We start from the raw sequence: 26,901 nt of genomic DNA, 5'->3' as shown, positions 1-26,901 counted from the left end.
TTAAAAACTTTTTGGAAAAGCAATTTCTTCAAAATCTAGAAAGATTTCTTTCCTACCTAGAACTCTACTTTCTCCTTCTTCTTTGTAGCTTCTACAAAAAGAGAAATTTGAAGATAACAAAAATTAGTATTTATAAGAACAGACAAAAAAAACTAATATTTAATTTCCAGTTACATATTCTATAAAGCCTAAGGTTTCAGAGCTCATTTCATTCCTGATAATATTTGAAATAAAAATAATTTTGAATTGCATCTTTGCTAATTTATCATATTTTTTAATATGCACAAGAATTTTTATGCGATAATCCTTTCGTGAGGGGACCCAGAGCATAGCATTCATGATGTTTTCAAAAATTATCTTTTAGATATTCATTTTCAATGATATATTTTTAATTCAATACTGAAATGTTTAGAATTGGCTATGTTGAGAAGCGTTTTATAGAAAACTTAGTGCCTGTAATTATGAGTATTTTACTCTATATTTTGTATAAAAGGAGCCAGATTATTCTTGATAGTGACATTGAACTATAATAAACATTAACATTAAAATACTGCGATTAGACATTGTGTAAACTATCTGGAGCTATGAGGAAAACACAAAGTGTGCAGGAAGAATTAAACGTATTCATGTCGCTGCATGTGCACTGATATCTGTTAGTTAAAATCTTGCATGTTTATATCAGTTACCTAGATACAGTGTGTTTGGGTAGTCTTTTGCCATTCATTGTTCACTATAGTTGACAACACACAATTGTCTTTTGGGGCAAAACTTTTCTAAAGTTTAACACTTTAAATGTTGCCTACTTTCAAATTGGTGTAAAAACAGTCTGTAATAAGCATACATACTGTAATTGTATTTTTGCAAACTCCAGCATTTTTCTGGACAACATGTATTTTTGCTCGTCAGATTTGTCGTTGGCATAATATATAACTTTACTTATCCGTGACTGGGCAAGCAGTTTGGCGCATTCATTACAAGGAAAGAATGTAACGTATGCAGTGCAATCCTTTAAACTGGTACTGTGCCTGTTTATAACAGCATTAATTTAGCATGGCAAACTGAAAAAATAACAGAGTATGTTTTCTTTTCTCATAAATACAACAATTATTCTGCGGTGAGATGTTTAACTTTGTACTTTTTTAAAATAATCTTTTCACGACAACTGCAATACTAATCTTTTGCAGGACAAATTGATAAAGTTTGGTGAAATATGACGTAATATCATTTTTTGTTAATATACGTTATTTGATTATCAGCCAACAAACACTGCCAAACGTTATCAAGTTTATATCCTGATGAGCAGTACCGCACTTATACTGAAAATGCTTATTTTAGATTACTGTCAGTCCCTCCAGTCTTTTTTCTATAGCACTTTTATTTTTTCTTCAACAGATTTAAATGAAATAAGGGCTATCGAGTTAATTTAGGAAAATATTTTCGCAAACCGGATAATTGCAAGAGAGGAAGTAAAACAGAAAGTTACCAGATTTACTTTTTTCCTCTTCTGAAAATAGTTCATCATTGTTTTGATTTCCTTGCATTTCCGGTGGGTCAATATAACCATTATATCCAGTGGCAACTATCCTTTTTTCATTGTTAACTATACATGCACCAACCTGAAATAATTATATATATGAAAACTCATTTTCATATCAAAATTTAAATGTAACTATAAAATATGTTGGTAAGTGAAATGAGAAAACTTAAAGGATAACGCGAAACCGTATTTAACTTTGCATCAAAGAACTACGAACGATAGTATTGATCTGCAGCCTACCTCAACATCAATATTCGAAACTAAATATATATAAATATTTTTTTTTTTACATTTATATAGATATTTATGTGAATCCCCCCCCCCCCAAAAAAAAAAAAAAAACTTATTTGGGAAAACAAAGAGAGTTAACTATAAATATTGGGTAAAACTTTCCTTTTTCACTTTAGAAATCAACGGAAAACGGAAAATATTTTAAAATATCTTTCCCCCCGTGAAACAAAAATTCCTTTTTACAAGTATTATGAATTTTTATTCCACAAATTACATGATCATCGCAATGTTTGGCTTCGTTTATACAGTCCCTGAAACGTTCTACTTTCCCACTTTTACGGTGATCGAACGCTTAACGAACGGTGAACGAACGGTGAACGAACGCAGAGCGAACGGTGAGTGAACGATGTGTGAACGCTGAACGCAACTTGGTGAACGATGTGTGAACGGTGAACGGTGAGCGAACGCAGAACGCGAACGGAGCGCAAACGCGAACGCAAAGTGAACGATGAACGAACGGTGAACGCAAGATGAACGATATAATCGGAATGCCTCCTTTTCCTTGCATTAAAACTATTTCATTGTTTTATAATGTCAGGTGTCAAAAAACAAAAAAATCAATAATAAATAAGTTAACCAATAAATGAATGAAAAATTAGTCAATAAAATAAATTCTCCAAAATTGTCCTGAGAAAGACGATGCATGCACATTAAGTTTTTAATCACACGATTTTTATCTCATTAAAACATTGCAATTGTTGCCGAACGCTGAAGTATAAGAGATATTTTTTTTTTTTAGTTGGAAAATAAAAATGTTTATTCTTATTTGATAACAAATCAGAGAAAACTTCTGACTTATAAAATGAAATAAAGTGGTTGTAACATCCATTCATATATCTCCGTGTTAAGGCGATTTCGTGTAAAGTAATGAAAAAAAATAAATAATTACAAAGGTCAGTGGAGGTTTTGCATTTATACGCTAGTATTTTAAATTTTTGATACAATAATATATTATGTGTCATTTCTATTTTTCATGATGATTTATTCAGGCCCGTAGGAAGCAAATTTGGTTGGGGGGGGGGGGAGGGGGGCACAGCCATACATTTTCAGGTGATAGTGGAGGGGGCACTACCTAAAATTTCCTGACAAGCAAAAAAAAAAAAAAAAAAGGTCATCGGACTTTTTATTGCTGGGGGCACAAGCATATAGTATCTATGTTTACTATAGTAATATCGGCAAAATTATTGGGAAAGGGGGAGGGGGCATGGCCTCCCCTTGTCCCCCCCCCGGTTTCTACGGCCATGTTTATTGAGCAGACTTCTACATTTATCTGTAGATGGCCGTGATTATACTCGAACAAGATAATAAAAGATACATATCCGTATTACTTGTTATAAATTCAATTTTCAGAACTTGATATTCAAGTAATATGCTGTTATAGTTTTTATTAAACAGACAAATGAGAGAGAGAGAGAGAGAGAGAGATTCCGTTTTAGCCCCCCCCCCCCCATTTCAGGCTTCACTAAATGTTTGTACCTATATCAAACAAAAACTCTGAAATATTTTTCTAAATATATCGGACAGTGAAAATAACTTTCTTGTTATCAACAAATCATATCCATTTGTTTGACAGTCATACTCGTTTTTATTTTCCTGCTTCAAGTTCACACGAAGTCCACGTGCTTGTCATGTCAATCAAAATCATTCGACACTGTGCACTGTGCAGGTGTGAAATTTTCGTCACATCGAAGACGAAGTGCGAGTATTTCCAACAAGTTATAACATTTATTTTTATCATTTCTAGATTTGATTCCAACATTTGAATAATAATTGAATAAAATACATGTACATTGGGCATTAACACTTGAATTTGAAACATACTCTCTGCCAATTCCAAATACCACGGCCGACACGTGTACATATTGAACTACTATTTTTATGTGACTTTTTAGATGCATGTTTGTTTTGAGACTGAAATTTTTGTTCTAAAAAAGACCTGAACTTTTTTTTTTTAAAAAAATGTTAAGGATGGATTCTTGTCAGCATTTTATGTCGTCAATGGGTCTCCATAAATTATGCAAGTCGTAAAATGCAAAATTCATATTTAATTATACTGAAGGAAAAACTATTGGTTAATGTGTCAGTCTAAGTAATGTTGAATCTATTTCTTTTGAAATTAATAAATTTTTCGTAATATTTTCTTTGATTTGCGACAATCGCCATAATATTCGCAGTTCGATAGCGAATGTCAACATGTCCTGATCATTTTCCGTAGAAAACCCCGAGAGGGTTGTTTTGTAAAATCTACAAACTGTGACCATTATCGAAGCATTGCAGAAGCCCAGGGACAGTTATGACAAATTAAATCATAGTTATTTATGCCCGGGGCATTCCGATCAACCAAAAGGGAAGCTTTAACTTGAAGGTCACAAACATGTGCAAGATTGCAGATCCACGTTGCCTCGTCTGATGTCATGTCGTGTGCATTGAGCATGTAAGTTAGTTATATATGTCTGAAGATTTTTATAATTTTGAAATTGAATTCAATTACATGGTGGTTTGTATTGATTTATGGGAATTCGCACGGAAATTAAAGTCCTGTTATTAATATTTCGTCTGCTTATTCCCGCGACTTGTCAACATTTGAAGAGGATATATTTCGTGTGTTCGTCAGGTTTAGGAATAATAATTCACAAAAATAGCATTTCTTGTAGATGATTACAACAAATTTTATGTTTTTAACTAGCTTACTTTGTTCTAGACAGAACAATCATCAAGTTATTAGAAAAGTAAGGTGTTCCGCTTGGGTACAAATCGATCGGAAAAATAACTTGATATTGTATGTGGAAATATCAATAATATTGAAACACACAATTGTCTAATAATTAGAGCAAAATGAAACATTATTGTTAAAAACTATTTATATTATTGTTTTTTTTTTTTTTTTTTTTTTTTTTTTTTTATACTTTTCTGTACTTTTAGGATAAAAAATGTCTATTTATTTATATCCAATACACTATAATATAAGATATTATGCATGGTAGAATCTATTAAAATATTTTCATTCATTTAAATCAATAAATGAAATACAGATGAGATAAGTTGTTTAATCTTATAATCAATTTCCATGAATTTAAAAAAAAAATAGTCTAAGGGATGTTCATGTTTAATTCTTAGGAGAAAAACAACCCTACTTTACCCTAGACTAGAAAAAAAAGACTGGAGGTCAGAATGCAGGATGATTGAGCAAGGAGTGCTGGCAGATGGACTATTGAGGTACATGTATAAGAAATATGGACACAACTTATCTAACTATCATATAATGCAGCATCTGTGCTGCTATGTAAAATATATTACTTTTTTTTTAAAATTATAGGTCAACAACAAATTTGGACTTTCACCAGTTGGACACATGTTCAGCAAGAAATTCTCACATCAAATGAATGATGGCTGTCTGTGGAAAAGAGATTTTCTCAGAATATATCATGTCAGAAGCAGGAATTACATATTTATCTGATCAAAGAAATGTTTTTGTAGAAATATGGAAGTCAATGCATGTTATCAAAGTCACTGCTGCTTGTTGCATGATTCCATTCTTGATTTTTTTCAGAAACTTTTAGTCAAAAATAGTTTTATTTATAATTATATAATGTTTAATTATTTGATTCCCAAGTACCCGATACAGTGCACGCTTTGTAGAATGTGATTACTTTACAAAATCTTTGATTCAGATTTGAAATCTTACTCCCAGTGTGAATTTTTCAAGCATTATCTTTCATTAGATTACAATGTGAAGATTTACATGTACTAGCATTACAACAACTTGTAAATGATATATACCTAGCTCTATGTATTCAGTTGCTTCACATTTTCAAATACAGTTAAAATCTTAAAATACAGTTCTGGAATACATAAAAATGTGCCTGCTTTAGATCATTTAGTTAAAGGGTGATTTTAAGCAAGAGCATGCCGAACAAAATTGGTGGTAGTGGCCGGGTTAAAATTTAAAATTTTACAAATGAACTACATATACATGTACTTGCAGTAGAAACCCTCAAGAGGTAATTTTTAATTAAATTTCAATACATGTTATTTACACTGATCAATAAATGTTTGTGCTACAAATTCTCAAAAATAAATTTCATTCTTGAATAAGTATTTTGCATCTAAATGTGAAATTAAGTTTGATAGCTGCATGCATATTATTGTTACAAAGTTCAAGGATGTCATATTCAGGCAAAGATGTCAAAGGGCATTTGATTGTCATAGATGGCTTTTTTGTTATCTTAAAACTCCAGCAAATTTTATGCAATATATGATCACATTGAGGAGTTATATTTATTGGTGCTGAACAAACTATATACTTATAAATGTGTGTAGGTATTTATTGTCCCTCGCTTTCGCGAAAGAGAGGGGACATTAAATTTCATTTGTCTGTCAGTCTGTCTGTCACAAAAACTTTAACCTTGACCATAACTTTTGAGTGAGAAGAGATTAGGCTTTTGTATTTCACATGTATATTACCTGTAACAAGACCTTTCCAAATATACTGTGAATTTTGATCCCTTGGCTTTGCCTTGAAGTTTGACCTACTTTTCAAAAAAATTAACATTACCTTAAATTGGTCATTAAATTTAAATGAGAAAAGATAGGGCTCTCATATTAAATATGAATATTACCTGGAAGAATACCTTTCCAAATGTACTATGATTTTTGACCCCATGACCATTACCTTGAAGTTTGACCTACTTTCAAAATTTTTATCTTTGCTTATAACTTTTGATTTAGAATAGTTAGGGCTTTCATATTTGACATGTGCATTAGTAGTGACAAAGTGTTTCCGAGCATGCAATAATTTTTACTCTTTTACCTTGACCTTCATGTTTGTTTGTTTGTTTGTTTGTTTGTATGTTGTTTAACGTCCCTCTCGAGAATTTTTCACTCATATGGAAACGCCACCACTTGCCGGTGGAGAGCTGCAAATTTTGTCCTATGATCGGCACTTACGGCCATTGAGCAGTGAGGGATCTTTTTTGTGCCAGCACCTACTGCGACACGGGACCTCGGTTTATACGGTCTCATCCGAAGGACCGGTCACCACGTCCCACAGTGGGATTCGAACCCGCGACATAAGGATCGACTCCTTACTTCGCGACTCTAGAGCAGACGCTCTTACCACTGCGCCACGCGGGCGACCCTTCATGTTTGACCTAAATTTCAAAAACTTTGTATTTGGTGATTACTTTTGAATGACATATGATATGGTGTTCATATTTGACAAGTGCATTACCTGTGTCAAAATGTTTCTGAATATGCTATGATATTTGACCCTGGGACCTTGACCTTCCAGTTTGACCTAATATTCAAACATTTCATCAGTTTGCTAACTTTTGAAGGAGCAAAGATAGGGCATTCATATTTGACAAGTGCATTACCTGTGACAAGCATTTCCAAATGTACTATGATTTTTAATCCCATGACCTTGACCTTGAAGTTTGACCTAATTTTTAAAGTTTATCATTGCTTATAACGTTTGATTGAGAGAAGATATAGTATTTACATTTGACCTGTGCATTACCTGTTTCAAGACCTTTCTGATTAGATACTCTAGTTTCTGATATTTTTTTTTTTTACATGTGCATCACTTGTGAGAAGATTTTTTGGATTTTATTATGATATTTGACCTCATGACCTTGATTTTGAAGTCTTTGCCATAACTGTTATTAATTCAATAATTTATGTCTTTTTGTATGATGCACAGATAAGACAGGACAAACAAACAAGACAGTTACAATATGCCATAAATAATGGCATCCCATCCACTAAGACATCGAAAGTGGGGGACCACCATTCTTTGAATTTGCTTGTTGTTTTCAAAACTCAGTTTACAAATGTAAAATATCCAATAATAACATTATACCAGGGACCTATATGTATATAACTACATATACATGTATAGGCATATATATTAGTCCCTCTGATATTCATATATTAAACATTGAATGGCATGTTCACTATACATGTATATTGATTTTATGTTTATGTCATAAATAATATATTGAAATCTTTTCTAGTCTATGAAAATTTTATGTATGATTTTTCTCATAACTTTTTGGAAGGTTTATTATTTATTTCTAGTTATATTGAAGGTTAAGTTGCTTTGAATTTGTCCTGTGCATGTGAAGAATGTATGTGATAATTTTTCTGTAATTGCCACTAGAAAATTGATGAATTTTATAAAATTGTCAAACATAACATTCATAAGGATAAAATGACAGAGGAAATTCGAAATGAATATTTTAAATATCATTAGTGTAAAATACCATAAAAATAGAATGTATAACTGGTAGAAATGATTGTATTTATGTCACAATTACACCAAATTGATATATTTTTGGGGATTAAAAATCTTTCTTATAGACATTTAAAACACTCTGTAAATTGAAGATTTCAGAAAGTATAGAGCAAATTCTGGCTATTTTTTTTTCAATAATTTGCCTGATTACTATATCTTTTTTACCTTGTAAATTAATCTTGAACCTTTGAATATTCATCAGACAAAAATCTAAATATTTGACATTATACGGTCAATTGTAAAAATTGAGATGAAATGTCATGTCAGTTCATGAAAACTGAAAATTTTGAAAAAATATCGAGAAAATTCGGATTAAATGTATTTATTGAATATAAAGGATTTCATGTTATCTTTTCACCAGCTCATTTCATATGAATTAGTCATCAAAAATAAGTAACAACTTTAATTTTATGGTGAAAGATATTTTTTCAGTCAGCAAAATTTATTCATATGCATAAATTTCAAAACTTCTCTGTGTAAAAGTACTATTTCTAGGTCTGACTTTCAAATGACCTTGACTGAAAAATCAAGGCCGATGACACCAAAGTTTTTGGATGTTAAAATAGTGTAAACAGTCTGAATATTGAGTATTCAGAAAATCAAGATTCTGCCATTATAAGAAATATGAGAAGAATCCATCCTTAATTAAAATATTCTGGAAATACATTACTGACTAAGTAACCGATTAAGGGGGAAAAGGGGGGTGGGATTAATCATATCGAATGGCAAACATATAAAGTTACGGTAAAGAAAAATTCTTTTTTTTTCTATAACTATAGATTTTACATATTATAGTAGAGAAACTTTAACCACACTATCAATTTAATTCGCTCCAAAGATAATAAACTAACACGATATCCGCAGTACTATGCATAACTCTTAGAACTAGTTCTATCATATTTTCTGTAGTCATTGAAAAAAAAAAAGTGTTAGAAATAAATATTTTCGTAATTTTGCTGCGTAATTATTTGACTTGGATAATAATATCTCCATTAACAACAAAATGTTGCAGTGCTTGAAGTATTTGCACATTGCCCTTAGTTAAATTTAATATTTCAGCATCGTTCTACATAGGTACAGAATGTGCTTATAACAACATTTATTTTCCAGAGTAATTTAATAAATAACCTAACAGCTAAGTTAGAATAATAAAAACATATATCGTAGATATTTTTACCCATGAAATAATGATTCTTCAAACATGATATGTTAGTTATTAAATTAAAAAACCTGTAACTCCTAACCTACAAAAAGATAAGTCCTTTCACTTCGGAGTTCCGAATGACAATGAAAACTGAACGATAGGTGAACGCTGAACGCAAGGTGAACGCAAAGTGAACAGAACGAAGAGCGAACGCTGAACGCTTTGTGAACGGTGAACGCAAAACTGTGAACGGAGAGCGAACGGTGAACGCACGGTGAACGAACGGTGAACGCACGCTGAACGAACGGTGAACGAACGGTGAGCGAACAGAGAAATGGGAAAGTAGAACGTTCCAGGGACTGTATAAGTAGATGATAAATCAATAGCTTCGTAAATCGTTCATTATAATAAAATAATAATTATCGCTAAAAACTTCATAATCGTATTTTGATAATTACCCTAGTAATTGATCGCTTGGTTTGTTAACATCTGAACCTTCATTATCGACTGATAATAATTGTAAGAATATCTATTCTGTCTTGATATATATCCCTGAATTGTAATGAGACCTTCATTCTATTCATCTTTTTTCATAAACAACAAACGGTCACAAACAAAAACAAAATTTGATGTTTCAGTGTGTAAAAAAAATGAACGGTAGTGCAGTTTTCCTCATAATTATAAAATATCCGAACTTTCGAAATCTGTTGATAACGTGTCTTTTTAATTCATTCTTTTCAAAATTATCCTAGATTTTTTTTTCAAATCCTCGTAAAAAAGGTGCCCCAGACATAAGATTTCTGTGAAATATGAATATGAATATATCGAAGTTTGACAACTCAACTCAACTGCACTGTAAAGCAAGAAAAAAAATGCAAAATATAAGTGCCGGAAAAACAAATGTTGTATCTATCGCTTTGTTTTTATCGTCAATGTCAACAATGTCAAGGTCCCGCGTCCTTTATTTTTTAGCGTGACACTTGTAAACAACATTAAATTGGGGCAAGCAGAAATAAGGAATAAGTTATGATCAACTTTTTTGAAATAAATGGAGATAACAAACAGTATTCAAGCTCCAAAGTCCATTATACAATACAAGATTGTATCAAAATTCTCAGTCATCCGACATTTATATCTGTGGAATTGAAATCAAGGTAAATTCTTAAACTTTTCAGCGCAAGCGTACAATAAAGAGGAAGAAGTGAAACAATATTTTTGTGATGGGTTATACAAAGATTTTTTTTTTTACTTTTATTTTTCTCCATTAAATTAGATTTTTTAGGTTCTGAAACCTGTAATTTTCTGAAACCTAATATCAAGAACTGAACAAAATTTGCATGTGTCATGCAAAAAATCTACAGTTGTCAATTTTCCCGTTTATCCGTCACAGTGTCACTTTAATTTTTTTCTATTTAAAGAGCAAATGATTATTTTTTTCTACAAACTACGTCATGCGTTAGGCTACAAAAAAGCTTCTAACATTTACATGTATGCTTTGAGAAAGTTCAAAATTAAAGAATTGAAACGATAGCCTACCGTTCGAACGTCATACTTGCTTCTTTTCGCCGACAGAAAAGCGACTCCCATAAAATACTCATCCCATGAAATAATATCATCTTTCTGTGTGCTGAAATAATTTATGTTAAAAGCAATCTTTGCATCATTAAAATTTTGTTTTAGATATCATTGTTTTACTTACTTACTTACTTAAAACAATTCAATAGAAAAAAGGATATCTATTGATATTAATTAATAAAGATGAAGTAACATGTTTAATTTTTTCTTTGCCAGATTACTTTTACAATCATCCCATTCCAATTTATTATGTCATTATACCTTCTTCTTTTGCGTTTCCCTACTCTTCTATCCCTTTTATCGTCACTCATATCTGATTTTCGAGTATTAGGCATGTTAAATGTTTAAAATTTATCTTAAATATGATATTACTATCTGTTTGAAAATTTTCAATTATCTACATGATTTATGTACACAAGGAAATTACAAATACTAGACATGTGATCAGTATATACTTTTAAAAAATACTTCTTTAAAAAAATACTTACAGGGGTAACCTAAAATATCAAAGCCCTTTATTGAGAATTTCAAAAGAGAAAGTGAAAGTTGATTTCAAATGCTTCCAGGGTAAGTCAGTGCTATATACACTTACCTTTGTATGTATCACATATAGATTGAATTTAAAGTATGATTAAAACTACGCAGATTACCCGGGAATTCATTTTCGGAAAACTGCGCAGTTTATTAAAGTATTGTGGGTAGCCCTTTTTTCAATAGATATTATGCAATTTTTAAATGCAATATCCTTTATCTGTAAGAAAATGTTTTGTTTTTTGTTTTTTGTTTTTTTTTTTTTTTTTGTGTTTTTTTTTTTTAAATTGGTATTTGACTCTTTCAATGTGAGTGAAAAAAACGCAAAAACCTTTTTAGTTGAAATAAATATTTGTGGTTATTAAAATATTTAAACATTGAATTTATCTATAATTAAAAATAAAAAAAAGGTATTAAACCTATTATATATGTTATTTTAATGAAGGAAAATTCAATCACAATGTAAATTCCATCGAGAATAAAACACAAATTAAATCCTGGTATTTATATAACAAAACAATTTTTCGAAGAAAGAAACACGTAGGTTTATAGGACTAATAATGTAGTCAGCATTGAATTCATTAACTACATGAATCCTATGATTCAGCAATTAAATGTAATTCAGTTTTAGTTTCAAATACAATACAAGCTGGTGAAAGAGAAAATATTCTTTGACAAGCAAAATGAGATACCCCCCTCGTTTATAGATAAATCACAAGATTAGTTTTATATTGTTGCCATTGTATCAGACAGTTTATTATCTCTCTCTCTCTCTCTCTCTCTCTCTCTCTCTCTCTCTCTCTCTCATTGGGTTAAGGACCTCCACACTTACATCATTCTATGCATGGATCGGACAATAATTATGAGGTCATGTTAAAAAAATGTAAATGAATACGTATGAATAGATATAAAAGTTCTATTTTCTAAACACTCAAATACTTCCCTTTTCCATGTCATGTACCTAACATTAACCAGACATAGAATGAAAGCTTACTGGATCTTGCTGTATACTGAATGACGTGACGTCATCGACTAGTTTCTCTGCATTGTTGGCGTGGATTAAGTTATTATCGTACGTGACAAACAGCTGATGAAAGGTACGTCGGTTAAGCAACACTTAGCAGACATGATATACATAAAAAACAAAGAACAAAATTCCCAATTATAAAAGATATGCTGTTTAATATATTCTATAGTGTATACATTTTCACTGAATATTTTAGGGTGTAGTTCGTAAATCCAACTGCACCCCTCTCTCGAAGAAACGAAAGCACAAGGAATTATTGAACTGTTAGGAGCTATTTCCATTAATCTACACACCTATTGAAACTTATTTACAGACTTTTAAATGCATTAATATCCTTCAGCGCATAATCTAATGTGCAGTGTAAAAGCACATCCAGGTTGCAGTTTGGTAGATGATGCAATAAGATATGAAGAAAACAAATAGTAATCAAGCTCAAAAGTCCAACCATTGGTCTCTAAACTAAACTGATAATATAAATGGTCGATAACACTTATGAAAATGTAGAAGCAGTAACCTTTCTGTAAAACAATAAATGTCTGTAATGGAAGCCTAGTGATTACATTCAGAAAATATAAATTAGGATCAGTTTATCAAAAACGTTGTCAGGAAGAAGATACTTTTTTTAACAAATGATCAGGTTTTACAGATCAGAAATTATTCAAATAAAAACATTATCATCAGTAGTAGGAATAGAGGCATGTCCTAAACTTTTCATGTTTTTAACGTTTTTTAACTCCTAAAATTTACTTCTTTTTTTTTCTGTAAAAAAGAATATAGTTGCTTCGTTCTTTTTCTAATGGTTCAGAGTTCAACAGAGCATTTTAATGGAACATTTACATAAATTAAAAGTACATGTTCAATTGAATCAGAAAACAAGTAAATACGATTGATGTAAAGTAGAAAAAGCCATAAACCTATCTCAAGTTCTTTTTCTTTTGCTTTATTTTATAGTTTTGATTACGGGTACATGTATTATAAAACTTTTTGGAAAAGCAATTTCTTCAAAATCTAGAAAGATTTCTTTCCTGCCTAGAGCTCTACTTTCTCCTTCTTCTTTGTAGCTTCTACAAAAAGAGAAATTTGAAGATAACAAAAATTAGTATTTATAAGAACAGACAAAAAAACTAATATTTAATTTCCAGTTACATATTCTATAAAGCCTAAGGTTTCAGAGCTCATTTCATTCCTGATAATATTTGAAATAAAAATAATTTTGAATTGCATCTTTGCTAATTTCTCATATTTTTTAATATGCACAAGAATTTTTATGCGATAATCCTTTCGTGAGGGGACCCAGAGCATAGCATTCATGATGTTTTCAAAAATTATCTTTTAGATATTCATTTTCAATGATATATTTTTAATTCAATACTGAAATGTTTAGAATTGGCTGTGTTGAGAAGCGTTTTATAGAAAACTTAGTGCCTGTAATTATGAGTATTTTACTCTATATTTTGTATAAAAGGAGCCAGATTATTTTTGATAGTGACATTGAACTATAATAAACATTAACATTAAAATACTGCGATTAGACATTGTGTAAACTATCTGGAGCTATGAGGAAAACACAAAGTGTGCAGGAAGAATTAAACGTATTCATGTCGCTGCATGTGCACTGATATCTGTTAGTTAAAATCTTGCATGTTTATATCAATTACCTAGATACAGTGTGTTTGGGTAGTCTTTTGCCATTCATTGTTCACTATAGTTGACAACACACAATTGTCTTTTGGGGCAAAACTTTTCTAAAGTTTAACACTTTAAATGTTGCCTACTTTCAAATTGGTGTAAAAACAGTCTGTAATAAGCATACATACTGTAATTGTATTTTTGCAAACTCCAGCATTTTTCTGGACAACTTGTATTTTTGCTCGTCAGATTTGTCGTTGGCATAATATATAACTTTACTTATCCGTGACTGGGCAAGCAGTTTGGCGCATTCATTACAAGGAAAGAATGTAACGTATGCAGTGCAATCCTTTAAACTGGTACTGTGCCTATTTATAACAGCATTCATTTCAGCATGGCAAACTGAAAAAATAACAGAGTATGTTTTCTTTTCTCATAAATACAACAATTATTCTGCGGTGAGATGTTTAACTTTGTACTTTTTTAAAATAATCTTTTCACGACAACTGCAATACTAATCTTTTGCAGGACAAATTGATAAAGTTTGGTGAAATATGACGTAACATCATTTTTTGTTAATATACGTTATTTGATTATCAGCCAACAAACACTGCCAAACGTTATCAAGTTTATATCCCGATGAGCAGTACCGCACTTATACTGAAAATGCTTATTTTAGATTACTGTCAGTCCCTCCAGTCTTTTTTCTATAGCACTTTTATTTTCTTCAACAGATTTAAATGAAATAAGGGCTATCGAGTTAATTTAGGAAAATATTTTCGCAAACCGGATAATTGCAAGAGAAGGAAGTAAAACAGAAAGTTACCAGATTTACTTTTTTCCTCTTCTGAAAATAGTTCATCATTGTTTTGATTTCCTTGCATTTCCGGTGGGTCAATATAACCATTATATCCAGTGGCAACTATCCTTTTTTCATTGTTAACTATACATGCACCAACCTGAAATAATTATATATATGAAAACTCATTTTCATATCAAAATTTAAATGTAACTATAAAATATGTTGGTAAGTGAAATGAGAAAACTTAAAGGATAACGCGAAACCGTATTTAACTTTGCATCAAAGAACTACGAACGATAGTATTGATCTGCCGCCTACCTCAACATCAATATTCGAAACTAAATATATATAAATATTTTTATTTTTTTTTTTACATTTATATAGATATTTATGTGACCCCCCCCCCCCCCCAAAAAAAAAAAAAAACTTATTTGGGAAAACAAAGAGAGTTAACTATAAATATTGGGTAAAACACTTTCCTTTTTCACTTTAGAAATCAACGGAAAACGGAAAATATTTTAAAACATCTTTCCCCCCGTGAAACAAAAATTCCTTTTTACAAGTATTATGAATTTTTATTTCATAAATTACATGATCAATACGTACTGGTCTCTGCTGACAAAGCAGGTAACAACATTGTCTTTGTTTGTAAGGCTCATTATATTAAATGTATTTTAGAGAAACTTGGATTTAATTGTACAAGTGGTGATCCAACTGATACTCATAGTTCCCTTTCTAAGTTTCTAAGGAAGAAATGTTGCAAAATCATATGTCAGTTTTGAATATTTTTAATATTCCAAACAACCAAAATGAATTTGAATTACCATATCTATATTGGATTCCGAAACTTCTTAAAAATCCTTACAAACAAACATACATAGCGGGTTCCAGTAAATGTTCAACCAAGCCTCTTTTTTTACTTTACTACTCACTAAGATACTAACAGTAGTGAAGAAGAAACTTCAAGAGTACTGTGCAACAATATATTCGAGAAGTGGTGTAAATCAGATGTGGATACCTAAAAATTCCAAGAAACTTTTGGAAAATTTGAAATTACAAGATTTTACAAAAATCAACAGCTTAAAAACTTACGACTTTTCAACTTTATACACAACCATTCCCCACGATAAATTTAAGTCCAGGCCTTTTGGTATCATTGAGAGCTGCTTTTTCAATAAAAATGGAACTCGTAAATTTACATACCTTGTCATTGGTCATTTGCAAAATCATTTTGTTAAAATACATTCTGATTGTACACACAGGTACTCTGAAGTTGACATTAAAAAGATGCTTGAGTTTCTGATAGACAATATCTATGTGGTTTTTGGAGACCAGGTCTTCCAACAATCTATTGGAATTACCATGTGTACCAATTGTGCCCCGTTATTAGCAGACCTTTTTTGTATTCATATGAAGCAGAATTTGTCCAAAATCTTATACGTGAAAAGAAGAAATCACTTGTTGTGGCCATCAACTCGACATTTAGATATATCGACGACGTATTGTCAATTAACAATGGATATTTCCATATCTATGTCGATACGATATATCCTGGTGAGCTTGAGATGAAAGACACCACAGAGTCTGACACATATGTTTCACATTTAGATATTTTACTTGCAAAAGACATTAATGGTAATCTAACAACCAAGCTTTATGATAAACGTGATGACTTTAACTTTTCAATCGTTAACTTCTCTTACTTGTTCAGCAATAAACATTCATCGCCTGATTACGGGGTTTATATCTCTCAGTTGATTCGATACGCAAGAGCATGCTCTACGAATGCACAATTTCTAAACCGAGGTATATTATTGACAAACAAGTTGATGAAACAAGAGTATCAGCAGTCTCGTTTAAAGTCATCATTTCGTAAGTCCTATGGTCGATACAATGACCTTGTTGACTGACGTTTTTCATACTGATTGTTAGACCATTATTTACACACTGAATTGTCGACGGATTTTTCTGTTATTTCCCGATGATGACAAGGGGCACACGGCGGGTGTGACCGGTCGGCAGGGGATGCTCACTCCTCCATAGCACCTGACCCCACCTCTGATGTTTTATAGGTCAGTGTTTGCTCTGCTCCAACATTTGTATTGTTTAATGGACTTTTGATCTTGAATACTGTTCGTTATCTCAATATATTTCATTCAAAGTTTTTGCTGTTTCACGTTGGGGGGGGGGGGGAATATATTTACAGACTAAAAAAAAACATCAAAAATGGTCATTTTATTAAAAATTTCAAATGAAATAACATGTTAAAATGCACTGACCAATCTTTACATTAAATTTTACAAAAAAAGTTAAACATACAGAAAGATCTATGTGTCATTTATCCATTTAAATGCTTCTTTGAAAATCTGCTGATGCTTTTAAGCCTGATTTCTATAGTTAAAATGTTCTAACCCCCACCCACCAACCCTCTTATGAAAACAGTTTTAAAATAGAGCAATTAACTTTATGACACTGGTTTAAAATAATTAATCAATTGCTAATATTATGCTTTTTGTAATCCATTAAGTTTCAATGGCCTAAATGTGGATAAATGTGGTCAAAAATGGGTGTAAAATGTAGGCGGGAATCGGGAATTAGCGTGCGTAGTTCTTTGTTGGAAAGTTTTGTCGCTGCTCTCTTTTCTTTTCTTTTCGTTCTTTAAGATCTCAAGAATTCACTTTCTACAGATATTGTCTAACGATACATATAGGCATAACTACTAAGAACTCAATTTAAGGATCACAGCTGTTAACGAAAAACATTTGCAACGAAAAGAAAGAAAAAGAAATTGGGAATTGTTGCCTAAAAATACCTTTCGCACTTCATACTTGCTTCTTTTTGCTGACAGAAAAGCAATACCCATGAAATACTCATCCCAAGAAATAATGTCATCTTTCTGTGTGCTGAAATAGTTCACTCAAATAAATGATTGACAAAATTTACTAACATTGCTGAGTAAAAAGAATCGTTATTAAAATTTGTTTTTGATTTCATCAATTGGAATAAGTTGAAAAAAGGGCTCGTAAAAATCTTTAATCAATAAACAAATTGCATAAGCAGCAAGATCATTTGTGAAAATTAATTTTTTTTTTTACAAGTATGGCCACCCTGTAATCGCTTGGCTAAAAATAAAAATGAAATAAGATACAGGAGTATTTATTAGAAAATTTTTGTAAACAAAGATTAGGGAGTTACGAGGCATGAACATAATAAGTTATGAAATCATGTCAAAAAATCGTGCAAAAACAAAAACAAAACAAAACAATGAACAATGTATATATTTTTCTTTCTTATAGAATTATTTTGATGACAATGTCTGTTGCTTACTTTTTTTCATACCTTAATCTTTTGCGCTGTTTTGTCCCTTTCTCCTTTTGATTTTTCAATTTAGATTTTTGACTGTCAGACATGTTTTCGTGTACCTTTAAAGATATCCTCAAATATACATACTGTGAAATATACACTTACAAAACATTATTTAAATGGTTTATCTGAATAGGCGCAGATCAGATATCATGTCATAATTCCGGGGTCAAACAAAATTCAAGTTATTTCTTTAATGTACCAAAGTAGATAGATTACCATTGAGGAAATTCAAGAAGAGCTCTAATGGGTATTACATGCATGTATATGGGTAATAGTTTTTTTTAAAAAATAGATTTATCTAGATTGGCGATTGTTCAATTGTATTGAGGTAGACCGGGAAATATTTTGCTGCCCAATGTTTACAATATCTTGTGGCCTTCAATCCACCAAAATAAACTTGTTCTTTATTACCAGTGCTGAAATTCAAAAGGAGCTTTAGCAGGTACCACATGAATATAAATGAATGATTATTCAATAGATTGCTCTGTCGATTTGAAAGTAGGCTGAAAATTTCTGTAATTAGTTTAAGATATAGTTTACTAAAATATTTTACTGGGAATATTTTCCTTTAAAACCCTTTATTCATTGTTAACAAAAACTGAACAATTGAAGACCTTTCTAATTATTATGTAAGGGTAAAAGAAGACAAAACAAATGCTGCACAGCTTTCATGTCAAGGATACTTAATGTATCGTCGGTTTGTTTTTGACAGGTAATGCCCTTGAAGGAAAATTAAAATGCATATACCAACGGTACTGGGCAAGTAAAATTACTGAATTTTTTGTCTTGAATATTATCTGAAGATGAAACTACATTTAAGCAAATTGTGTATAAAAACGGGAGGGAAATTATTGGACGCGTTCATTTAATAAAATACATGTACATTGATGTCTGACATTACATATATACTTGTTAAATAGTGATAGGAAAAAGAACCTGCAAATTCCCTGATATTTGAGGAAGCAAGTATTTCCAAAAAGACGAAAAGAGGAAAAAAGTTTACAGTACCATGTCAAGTATTGATAATTTGGACTCCATATTGAAGTTTCCCTGAGAAAGATATTTCATTCCCATTTCGAAATTTGTTTTTATATTTTCTTGCAAATTCTTGCTAAGGACCTCACCCCCTGCAAATGTTCCATTACCTAAAAGTAAGGTTATGATAATTTGCCTTGCGGTATCTTTGTTGCTCTAATTTTTAGTCTTACATATTTACTAATGCAAAAGATGTATGATGTCAAGAAAATATATGAAAAATATTTGGTTAGAACGTCTTCTCTAGAGACACAGAGTAAGGCGTTGATCCTTACATCGCGGGTTCAGATCCCACTGCATGACGTGGAGACCGATCCTTCGTATGAGGCCGTATAAACCGAGATCCCCTGTCGCAGGAGGTGCTGGCACGATTGTTTGATAGATTGTACGTAGTTTTACGTCCCATTCGAGAATTTTTCACTCATATAGAGACGTCACTATATACCGGTGTAGGGCTTCAAATTTAAACCTTTACACGGCACTCAGGGCCATTGAGCATGCAGTGAGGGATCTTTATTGTGCCAACGCCTGCCGTGACACGGGACCTTGGTTTTTAAGGTCTCATCCGAAGGACTCGCAACTTTCACTTTAAAGTGCCGAGCGCTTGGTGAAGGTGTAACGACGAAAAGTGACCCCCGTAGAATATTGAGTCAAACATCTCCGTAGAAAAATGACCCCCCGGTCAATTTTCTACGGCAAGTAGGGTCATTTTTCGACCGTAGAAAACCATTCCAGGCCGGTAATTCTACGACTCTACACACGTTGAAAAATGACCCCCATAGAATTCTGACCCCCTACTTTTGCACTATATTTTATAACTAAACCTTTAGAAATGAGACGTGATATGCGTTAATCCGAAGTTTGGGAGGGTTGGTGAAAGCCTAGAGTTTCCTGATTTTTTTTCTTTCAAATGTATATTGGGGGAGGAGCAAAGTATCTTCCCCTCCTTAATTGTTTTTTCTTGGTTTTTGGTGGGATTTTTTTTTACTCACATATTTTGTTCCGAAAATGACATGATTTGTTTCTGACATCGATATACCTATATGGAATGCATGTTATCGGAAACCATCTAAAGGACAAGTTAGTGTCCCCACATTTCTAGCTTAAAATTTGTGCCCGCTTTCAACCTGCCTCCACCCCATCTTTTTTTTTTTTTTTTTTTTTTTTTTTTTTTTTTTTTTTGCTCTTTTTTTTCATATACAATGTAATAAAATAATAAAACATGCAACAAATTTAACTATATACAGTAGGTCAGTCTGCATCCTGCTAGACAATGTTTTGCAAATCATGAAAGATCACAGTGCATACTATCTACAGATACAAAACATATTTTCATTACTTTTACAAAAAAATATGTTACAGGGGATATTACCTTTTGATTATGACATTTGATTTAAATACATAGTGAAATAATACCATTAGTAGTTCTGATGTAATAACTATAAAGCATCTAATATTGGTTGCCAAGTTTCATTAAAAATATCTAAATTACTATTTGAGCAATATGCTGCCTTTTTAAGTAGTAATTTCTTTTTCAGAAGGTATAAAAAGGCATGAGAACTTGGTTCTTTTTTAAGGACATTCAAATTTGCTATAGACACTGAATGTATATAAAACTTAGAAAGCAAAATACAGTAATTCAAACTATCACATTTTCTCTCATACAGACCTAATATAACATTTTGACATGATAGCTTGTCTATGTGGAAAATGTGTAAATCATTCCACCAACTGAGAAAGTGGTTCCAAAATGTAACAACATAAGTACAGTAATAAAACTTGTGTTCTATAGTATCTTCCATTTTACATAAAAAACATTGGGGGGAAGTTTTAATTTTCATTTGAAACAGTAGTTTATTATGAGATAAAAATCTATGAGTTAGCTTATACTGAAAAAACTGTAGTGATGTTTCATTAGAACATACAAAAGGTAGCATGAAAATTTTTTCCAAGTCTGTTTGCGAGAAATTTGCTTTAAATATTTCCTCCCATTTTTGCACACATGTTGGTACTTCGTTTAAACTTTCCACTGTAATCCAGTAAAAGTCTTTACAAGATATTTTTGACAAAGGACTTCTTTTATTATTAAAACATAAGGTCAAAAAATCTCTATTAAAAGAGACTTTTTTGTTTTGTCTTATATATTTTCGCCAATGATATGGAATTGCATTTCTTAAACAAAAGTAATCAAAAAAGGTATATTCAAGTCATACAGATTACTTAATTCTTCATAGCTTAAAAAATCATAATTATCACCTAAAATGTCTCCAATAAATAAGATATCTTTTTTATACCATTTTTTCCAAAACACAGTCTCATTATTTATTTTAATGTTATCATTGAACCAAAGAGCTTCTTTAAATATTATTGGTTCAATATTAATAACATTACATCTAAGTTGTGTCCATGTTTCAAAAATGTCTCTATAAAATTGTGGTAATGATGAACATGCATATAGCCTATTTAGACAACCTCTGGTAATTATAAAATCATTCAATTCTATATCATTCAGGTAAGATTGAATTATATTTCTCCATCTTGCTAAATATCCTTCTAATCCAACCAAGTTTTAATGATTTCATTTGTGCTTCAAGATTAGGAACTTTCAATCCACCCTTATTGATTTTTTGACAGGATACTGAACTTTTAACTTTTGGCTTTTCATTATTCCATATAAACTTATTCAGTTCTTTAGACACCTCCTTTATCATTTGTGGGGGAATTGGAAGTACTTGTGCTTGGTATACTATTTTTGATATTACTAAAGTTTTTACAATTAGAATTTTGCCAATAAGTGTTAAATTCCTCATTTTCCATAAATTCAAAGTTGCTTTTAGTTCATCTAATTTTGTATTTAAGTTTTTAGCAAGGGTTTTTTGTTTACCGCTTGAACTAAACCAAATACCAAGAGTAAAAAACTGACCTTCAGACCATTTCACAGGCAAGATTCCTGATTTGAAGTTTTTATTCTTTCCTATCCAAATTGCTTCAGTTTTATTCAAATTAATTTTCAGACCAGTACAGTACTTAAATTTTTGAATAACATTTAATATTTCAATTCCTGATTTTTCATCACTTAGAAAACATGTAGTGTCATCTGCTAACTGGCTAATCTTAAATTCTGTCTCCCCTATTTTTATTCCACATATATTTCTATTTGCCCTTATGGCTATTGCAAGTAGCTCAACACATAAAATGAACAGGTAGGGTGATAAAGGGCTAATAGAATCATTCATTACTACGAGTGTGGGATAGTGAAATTCCACCAAGGGGACAAGATTCACGGTCTAGGACGAGGCTTTGCCGAGTCCTAGACCGTGAATCTTGGCCCCGAGGTGGAATTTCACTATTCCCACACGAGTATGTAATGAATGATTATTTTTCTCGCATTATTTTATCCAAAATAACGGCCTGTCAATGACGTCGCCATGATAGGGCTAAAAATATATTCTTTTAATTTTCCATCTAATTAAAAATCTAAATACACCATCGGAGAGAGCGTACCTGAAAATGGTTTACACAGAGTGTAAACTGATAAAATGAATTTCAGTCCATGTAAATTAATTAGATAGATAAAAACTGGGAATAAAAAAAACTTATCTATCCGATAGCGTACACATTCATTTAAGAAGAATCATTCCGCGATCTAAAAGTAGTGCCATTTAAAAAGTGAAAATACGACAATATTTTGAATGAAAATAAGTTTATCTTAATAAGGTAAATGACAACATTTTAAGTATATGTAATATTTTTTAACATTGTTACAATTTCTTTATATAAAGACGGAATGTTTACGTTATCGTTCGCGGCGTAGTAATACACAGTGTAAGACAGAAAAATCTCACACTGCTGTCTCACACCGGACAAGTCAATCTCACACTGGTGATTATGCGAGAAATCCTTGTCTCACCCCTCTAGTTAATTTGAAGTAAGAGGTTGTATACCCATTGTTTATAACACTACTAGAGATATCTGTATACAGGATTTCAACCCAATGTCTGAAACTTTCACCAAATCCAAATATTTCTAAAGTTTTATCAATGAAAGGCCATTCTATCGTATCAAATGCCTTTTCAAAATCAACTAAGAGAATTAGTCCAGGAATATTCTTAATACTAGTATAGTTTATAAGATCAGATATGGTTCTAATATTTTCTCCTATAAATCTATTCTCTAAATATCCAGTTTGGTCAGAATCTATTAAATGAGGTAAATAAGTTTTCATCCTTTTTGCCAATACCTTTGATAATATTTTATAATCAAAATTTAGAAGAGATATTGGTCTCCAGTTTTTTAACAAAGTTCTATCTTTATCTTTTTTAGGAACTATAGTTATTATTCCTTTTCTTTGGTCAACTGAGAGAGTGTGTTTTTCAGTGCTTTCATTTATACTATCAATGACTAGTTCTGATATCTGATTCCAGAAATACTCATAAAATTCTATTTGAAACCCATCAGTTCCTGGTGATTTATTATGTCTAAAAGTTTTCAAAATATTTGCACATTCTTCATAAGTAATTGGTCCCTCACATGAAAGAGATTCCTCTTTTTGAAGTCTTGGAATGTTTACATTATTTACAAAATAGCCAAGATTTTCATTATATTCATTATAATCCAAGTCAGATGTATATAATTTCTTATAAAATTTCATCTCCTCCTCTAATATTTCATTTTTACATTGTACAATATTGTCATTTATATTTAATGTTGAGATACATTTATTTCTGTAATTTCTTTTTTCCAAAGATAAAAAGAATTTTGTGCATTTTTCCCCCTTTTCACACCATTTTGCCTGAGATCTTAATATAATTCCTTTCGTTTTGTTATCATTTAATATTTCCAACTCTTCTCTTATTTCATTATATATATTAATATTTTCTTCAGTTGGATCTGTTGCCAATTTTACATTTTGTTCCTCTAGTTTCTTAATAAGACTTTCTTCACTCTTTCGATTTCTACGAGATTTAAGTTTTGAATACTTTACAATAAATCCTCTTAGTTCACATTTAATTGTATCCCATTTCAACTGCTTATTTTCTAACTTTAAGTATTTTTCTTTTAACTGTGCAATTGTACTTTTTATTCTCTCTACAAATACCTCATCTTGTAATAAGGATGCATTAAATTTCCAAAAACCAGGGCCTCTATCTACAAAAATTTTCCCCTTTAAAATTATGGTTATAACACTATGATCTGTTTTTATTGATGGTTTTATACTTGTTGTTCCAAAAGGTACCATAAAAGCTGGAATCAGGAAAAAATCTAATCTTGATAAAATAATTGGATTTTTTCGCAAAAAAGTGAAAAGTTTTCTATCTGGATTTTTTTCTCTCCATATATCTATTAAATTTAGATCATTCATTGCAGCAATTAGATTATCTCTGTATTTGGATTTCCCTTCAATGCCTCCGCCTTGTTTGTCTATAATAGGGTTTAAAGTAATATTGAAATCACCACCTAATATCAAATTCTTATCACTCTCTTCTTCTAAATGATTCAACAAAAAATCTAAAAATTCAACTTGTTCAACTAAGTTATCTTTTGTTGGTGCATATATATTTATCAATGTAAATTTTGAATCATCTAGCAAAATAGATACTTTCAGAAATCTGCCAATATCATCACCTGTGTGTTCAATTATTTTATAGTCTATATGATGTGGAAATAAAATTGCTACCCCTTTGCTATTAGATTCTCCATGAGTAAAAATGATATCCGATTCCCACTCAGTTTTCCACATCTGCTGATCTTGTTCAGTAGAGTGTGTTTCTTGTAAATAAATAAAATGATTGGGAAATTTCTCTTTAAACCATGTAAACAAACATCTTCTTTTACTAGATAAACCTAACCCCCTTACATTTAGAGATAAGCAAGATATATTAAAAGACATAATCTATTTTGATTCTGTTGTAGAGCACCAGCACTGGCTCACTCGCAATAAAAAAAAAAAGTGCAATAAAACATTGCCAATACAATTGAAGTTGCATGTAAACAAACAGTTCTTTTTTTAACATAGAGCCAGGTATATAACAGAAACACAAAAGAAAAAACATACAGCGTATGTACAAAAAAGGATAAGTCATTTTATTTCGAGTACCTTAAGCTTTAACCAAAAATTGTGTCTTTGTCATCTCGATCAGTATGGGGATTTCAATACCGGAAAGGAAAAGCAGTAACAAATTTTTAGACCAAACACTGCGGATGTAAAAAATCCGTATTGTTTAATACAAGAAAGGAAAGGAAAAATTTTGTCAATTTAGACATAAATAGCAAAAAATAATTAAATAATTCATACTAAGCATTATTAAATATTCAATAATAATCGTTTTTGATAGAAAAAAGCAGTGACAGTTCCAATAAGGAAATTACCTGACATGAGCACATATTTAGCCACTATGTGCAAGAACAATGTCTGCAGTCAAGTTTTCAATAATTTGAAACCTGCGGAAGCCTATGTGTTTACCGTAAAACCTGGAAATAACGCATGCCATGTTTGTAACATTTAGTGATCGGAGAACTTTGATGAGCCGCCTCCCTGCTCCATACTCGCCGTCATCATTATGACCCTCGTGGATTGCGCCGGTACTATCTTTAAAACGGTACACTAAAATATTTTGTTCAGCAGTTGAGTAGGCTGGGTCAATAATATTTTTTTTATAAAAGTCCCTGACTTGATTGAATGTCTCTGTTGTTGTTGCAGCTGCTTTGAATGTGTTCCCTTCATCTGAGCAATCCATGGTGGACATGGAAATCTTTTGAAGCTTTTCCTTATCTGATTGGGTCATCTCAAGGATATTTTCTGGCTTTGGTTTCAATACTTTGTCTCTGTACACATTTCCATTCGGGAATACTAATTTCTCTCCCACAAATCGTGTCATTACTTTCTCCTTCCAGTACTGATTATTTATCTCCTGCAGTTTCTTTCGGTTTTCCGCTATTTCTATTGGTCTCTGTGGCGTGACGTAAAAGGTTCTTTCGGGTGCATTTGGTTGCGCGGACTGATCAGACTGGTCAGACGCTTCACGGTCACTTTTGTTCAGTTCTCTTTGCGCTTGGAGAATTTTTTCCTTATCAGTAAATTTTGACAGTCTGCCTGTAATAATTCGCGATCTCCCTGGAGTTTTTGGCCCATTTCTATGTATGTTTGCAAAGGAAGTGTCAACTCCAAAATGCTGCTTTATGAGTTGTGGGATTTTCTCAAATAAGTTTTCTTCATTGTCTTCTGGAAGATTGTGAATAAGAATATTCCAGCTCAGTTTCTGAATACACCAATGCATTGCACCAAAATATGTATTGTATTATTATTTCTAGGCAAGGAAAAAAATAAGAGAAAGAACGGCATATGAAGCGTCCAATGTGAAGAAAGATCCTAATTAAATATTTTAAATGCAGATGAATTATGTTTTCTTTGCAGTTTATAATACATAACATTACAGAATTAGAAATTGAGAAATGATTGTAGATTCAGACATATGTATTCAAAATGTATTCATTGTAATTACTGCTTCATTTTTAATATCATGTAATATTTTTTCCCTCTTTTAGGTTCATTTATACTAAATTTATAACATGAATATTAATACCCCCGCTCCGAAGGAAATGGTGGTATATACCTTATACCCTGCGAATCTCTCTGTTGTGTGTGTGTGAGGGGGGGGGGGGTGAGTGT

General features: G+C 31.5%; 2 protein-coding genes and 1 pseudogene across 2 annotated transcripts; all 3 read right to left on the bottom strand.

The window, feature by feature from the left end:
* Positions 1–11,177, bottom strand: LOC133189294 (deoxycytidylate deaminase-like; annotated as a pseudogene).
* A 2,751-nt stretch (positions 11,178–13,928) lies between these two features.
* LOC133189293 (deoxycytidylate deaminase-like) lies at positions 13,929–18,241 on the bottom strand. The gene is made up of 5 exons (XM_061324691.1): positions 18,171–18,241; positions 17,644–17,734; positions 14,856–14,988; positions 14,218–14,431; positions 13,929–14,022 (listed from the first exon to the last, which is right to left on the bottom strand). The coding sequence occupies exons 1-5, from the start codon at positions 18,239–18,241 to the stop codon at positions 13,929–13,931; spliced, it is 603 nt and encodes a 200-aa protein (XP_061180675.1).
* Positions 18,242–25,618: 7,377 nt separating this feature from the next.
* LOC133189291 (protein IMPACT homolog) lies at positions 25,619–26,509 on the bottom strand. Its single transcript, XM_061324690.1, has one exon. It carries the CDS (start codon positions 26,507–26,509, stop codon positions 25,619–25,621), a length of 891 nt encoding a protein of 296 aa, XP_061180674.1.
* Between the last annotated feature and the right edge of the window lie 392 nt (positions 26,510–26,901).

Source organism: Saccostrea echinata, unplaced genomic scaffold (assembly GCF_033153115.1).
Source record: "Saccostrea echinata isolate AGI-Se365-2 ecotype Australia unplaced genomic scaffold, CSIRO_AGI_Sech_v1 ptg000017l, whole genome shotgun sequence".
Lineage (NCBI taxonomy): Eukaryota > Metazoa > Mollusca > Bivalvia > Ostreida > Ostreidae > Saccostrea > Saccostrea echinata.
The sequence above is the reverse complement of the archived record's forward strand: the minus strand, read 5'-3'. Positions and strand labels throughout refer to the sequence as shown.

Coding starts and splice junctions, on each gene's coding strand:
- LOC133189291 (XM_061324690.1), bottom strand. CDS start 26,509: ATGCATTGGTGTATTCAGAAACTGAGCTGGAATATTCTTATTCACAAT.
- LOC133189293 (XM_061324691.1), bottom strand. CDS start 18,241: ATGTCTGACAGTCAAAAATCTAAATTGAAAAATCAAAAGGAGAAAGGG. Junction 14,432..14,855: donor AGAGGAAAAAAGTAAATCTG/GTAACTTTCTGT, acceptor TTATTTTTTCAG/TTTGCCATGCTGAAATGAAT. Junction 14,023..14,217: donor TTTGCAAAAATACAATTACA/GTATGTATGCTT, acceptor TTTAACTAACAG/ATATCAGTGCACATGCAGCG.